This window comes from Anarrhichthys ocellatus, unplaced genomic scaffold, assembly GCF_004355925.1.
Source record: "Anarrhichthys ocellatus isolate YVR2014 unplaced genomic scaffold, GSC_Weel_1.0 scaffold2995, whole genome shotgun sequence".
Taxonomy (NCBI): Eukaryota; Metazoa; Chordata; class Actinopteri; order Perciformes; family Anarhichadidae; genus Anarrhichthys; species Anarrhichthys ocellatus.
The window spans coordinates 3,555-6,889 of record NW_022282969.1 but is presented as its reverse complement, the minus strand read 5'-3'; the positions used below and the strand labels follow the sequence as shown (position 1 = coordinate 6,889).

At 40.7% G+C, this 3,335-nt stretch overlaps 1 protein-coding gene across 1 annotated transcript; it reads right to left on the bottom strand.

Moving 5' to 3' along the window:
* Positions 1–393: 393 nt before the first annotated feature.
* On the bottom strand, positions 394–2,125 carry LOC116378683 (stromal interaction molecule 1-like). The gene is made up of 3 exons (XM_031840593.1): positions 1,889–2,125; positions 1,696–1,810; positions 394–566 (listed from the first exon to the last, which is right to left on the bottom strand). The coding sequence occupies exons 1-3, from the start codon at positions 2,123–2,125 to the stop codon at positions 394–396; spliced, it is 525 nt and encodes a 174-aa protein (XP_031696453.1).
* Between the last annotated feature and the right edge of the window lie 1,210 nt (positions 2,126–3,335).

Genomic DNA, 3,335 nt, shown 5'->3' with positions numbered 1-3,335 from the left:
GGTTTATGAAATATAAACTCAGGTTTATGACATATAAACTCAGGTTTATGTCATATAAACTCAGGTTTATGACATATAAACTCAGGTTTATGAAATATAAACTCAGGTTTATGTCTCAGGTCATTACAGTTATTAGGCTGTAGAGAGTTAACCCTGGTACGGTCCTATCTGAACACTCAGACATGGGACACATGCTTATAGATTGTGTGACTCACACTTCCTGAAGATATCGTGACATGTGACACATCTAACGTCCATCGCTGATAAAAGTCACAAATCAGCTCAGAATCCGTTAAAAGACGCTTCAGGTTTCAAAGTATGTCAGTGATACTCGTCTGTACAGTTATGAGTTCACTGCAGACAACAGCTGCTGATAGCTAAATCTTCATACTTCTAAAGGTAAAACGAGAGCCCCCCCCCCCCCCAAGGCATGATGGGAGCTGTAGTCCTGTACCTGGGTAAGGCCTTCCCGTCCAGCTGGAGCTTCCTGAAGGTTTCTGCGTACTGAGGAAGCTCCACGCTGACACACAGCCAGTCCTCCACCTGCTGCACCGTCCAGTTATACACTGAAGACATGGAGGAAGAGCATCTGTTACTTCACTTCATTAGTTCTGTGTTACTACGTCTTCATGCAGAAGAAACAATACGACTGAAGGTTACGTCATCGTTGTGACAAATTGAGCTGGAAGCTAAAAAATAGGATTTTATTTTTACACACAGTTCTGCTTTTGAATCTTTCAACATCTCTTTTTCATTCATCCTCTCTTTCTTTCCTTCCTTCATCCTTTTTTCTCTCTTTCTATTCTTTCTTCTTTCCTTTGTCTTTTTTATCTAATTCCTTTCTTCTTGCTCCCACCTTTGCTTCCTTCCTTCCCTTGTTTCTTTATCCTTCCTTCCTTCTTTCCTACTTTCTGTCATCCCCTCTTGACTTCTCTTCCTTTCTTTCCTTCCTTCCATCCCTCTTCTCTTGCTTTCCATCTTTCCTTTTCCTACTTTCTTTCTGTCCTTCCCTCCTTCATCCCCTTTCCTTGTTTCCTTCCCTTTCCATACTTCTCCCTTCCTTTCAGAGTTCTTCTCTCCATCCTCTCTTCTTTCTTTTCTCTCAATATTTCTCTTTTTTCCCATTTATTTTTCTTTCCTCTCCTCTCCTCCTCATTCCTCCCTTTTCTGCTTCCTTCCTTCCTTCCTTATTTTTTCCCCTAATCTTCCAAAGCCGATAAATCTTTATCTCTGACGTCTTTAAAACAACGTGAACCTTAAATGTACGATTGCTAAAAGGCGGTTTAGTTCCCTGATGAAGTGAACGTGTCCGTGTTCTATTTACAGACTCGGAGGAAACATGAAGAGTTTCCTTTGTTTTGTTGAACTTTTCTTCTTCTGCAGTTTATCGGCTCAGTGTTGAATTCATCCTGTTGAAGAGGAGGAAGTGTGGAGGACGGACGCACAGACAGAGAGGCCTGAAGCTCATCGATGTGCTGCTGTACCGTCAGTAAAAGATGAAATGATCTATTTATAGCTCCTGGAGACGTCCTCTGGGAGTCTCCATCTCATTGAATGTGTCTCTGTGTTCACATTTAAAGAGATTTTTCACTCAAATTAATTCTAAACTGACGTTAAAATTCCCGAACAGCAGAGTGAAGACGTTAACGTGAACGCTGCCTTCAGCTGACGGTAATCACAACATGTCGTCTTCACCTCCGGAGCTCTTCCAGGCCGCCCACATGTCCTCCACGCTGATGTGCAGGTCGGCTCGGTGGAAGCTGCTGTGTTTGGCTTTGGAGTCGTGAGACTTCAGATCCTCCCTGAGAAACTGAGGGAGCGGTTGGACAAGTTATTATTTATTATGTGTAAAAAGCAGGACAATAACGATCTTTAGTTTCCGTCTCACCCCGTCCGTCTCCGTCGTGTCCACCGAGCCATCGGCGTCGTCGTCCATCAGCTTGTGGATGCTGCAGATCGCCTCGAAACTCAGCAGAGCGTTCTCATCCTCACAGAGCTGCTGGTCTATCGCACACAGATCTGCAACACAGCAAATACCAGCAGAAAGAATATGATTATTATTACCACCATTACTATTCAATGCATCCAGAAACAGGGGAAAGGTACGGAGCATGCAACGGGACATTCTGAGGACAGAAAACGTATGATTGTGAAGATAGATTATCATTGTTTTATCATTATAAACATAAAGAAATGAGTCAATTTAACACGATCATTGTGTGGATCATAGCAAACATGTCAATAAATTCATGGATCAAAGAACAGATTTTTGTTAAATTATTATTTGGGGGATAACAATTACGATAAAATATGAATTCTGTGCATGAAAAATAATATTTTTCTGGCCTCAAAATGTTGGACTGCATGCTAAGAATTTAAGATAATAACTCGGTGAAGAATCAAACCTGCAAACAAAAAGAGACGACGACAAACAACAAGAGGACGAGTTAACGTCTTCTCTGTGTGGAAGAACGGAGACGGATCACAAGACGTCTCAGACTTTATATAAATACTCTGAATTCATAATCTGACTTCAGTAAAAGTACTACAAAGTCACAGTAGAGTTTATCATTTATCAACATTATTATTATTATTAATAATTTATCTTATTTACTTCTCCTTCTTGCACAAATACCTGCACATATATATACACACTTAGTACACTATACATATATTCAAATCACGTCTGTTTCATGTCGTGTGTAAACGTATTTTTGTAAAATATTTTTTGACACCTTATCTCCTTATTTTTTATTTTTTTTAATTGATTGATTAACTGATTCAAATAAACTAGAAACGCTGCATTAATATATCAAATAATATCTGAATCAATCATAATAAAAAATATATATTATATATTATACAGATAATAGCTGGAGATGTTTTCTTCATTTGCATGTATTTTGACCTTTAGAGCCACCATAGAATAAAAGCTCCTTTTCAATAGTGTTCTGTCTTTATATTCAAGCACAGGAGGAACTCCCGTTAGCCTCGGCTAGCAGCTAGATGCTAACAGCTGGATGCTAACAGCTGGATGCTAACAGCTGGATGCTAGCAGCTGGATGCTAACAGCTGGATGCTAGCATCCTCGATCATCCATCTCTTCATCTCCCGCTGTTGTCATGACAACAGAGCCCACCTAAACAGACCGGAGTGAGAAGTTCATTCATGACTCCGTTTGGTCATTTCAGCCTCAAACATGTGAGTCTGCATGACCGCTCAGCTGAGAGAGAGGGAGGGAGGGAGTGTGTGTGTGTGTGTGAGTGTGCGAGAGTGTGTGTGTGTGTGTGTGAGAGTGTGTGTCTGTGTGTGTAGGTGTGTGTGTGTGTGAGAGT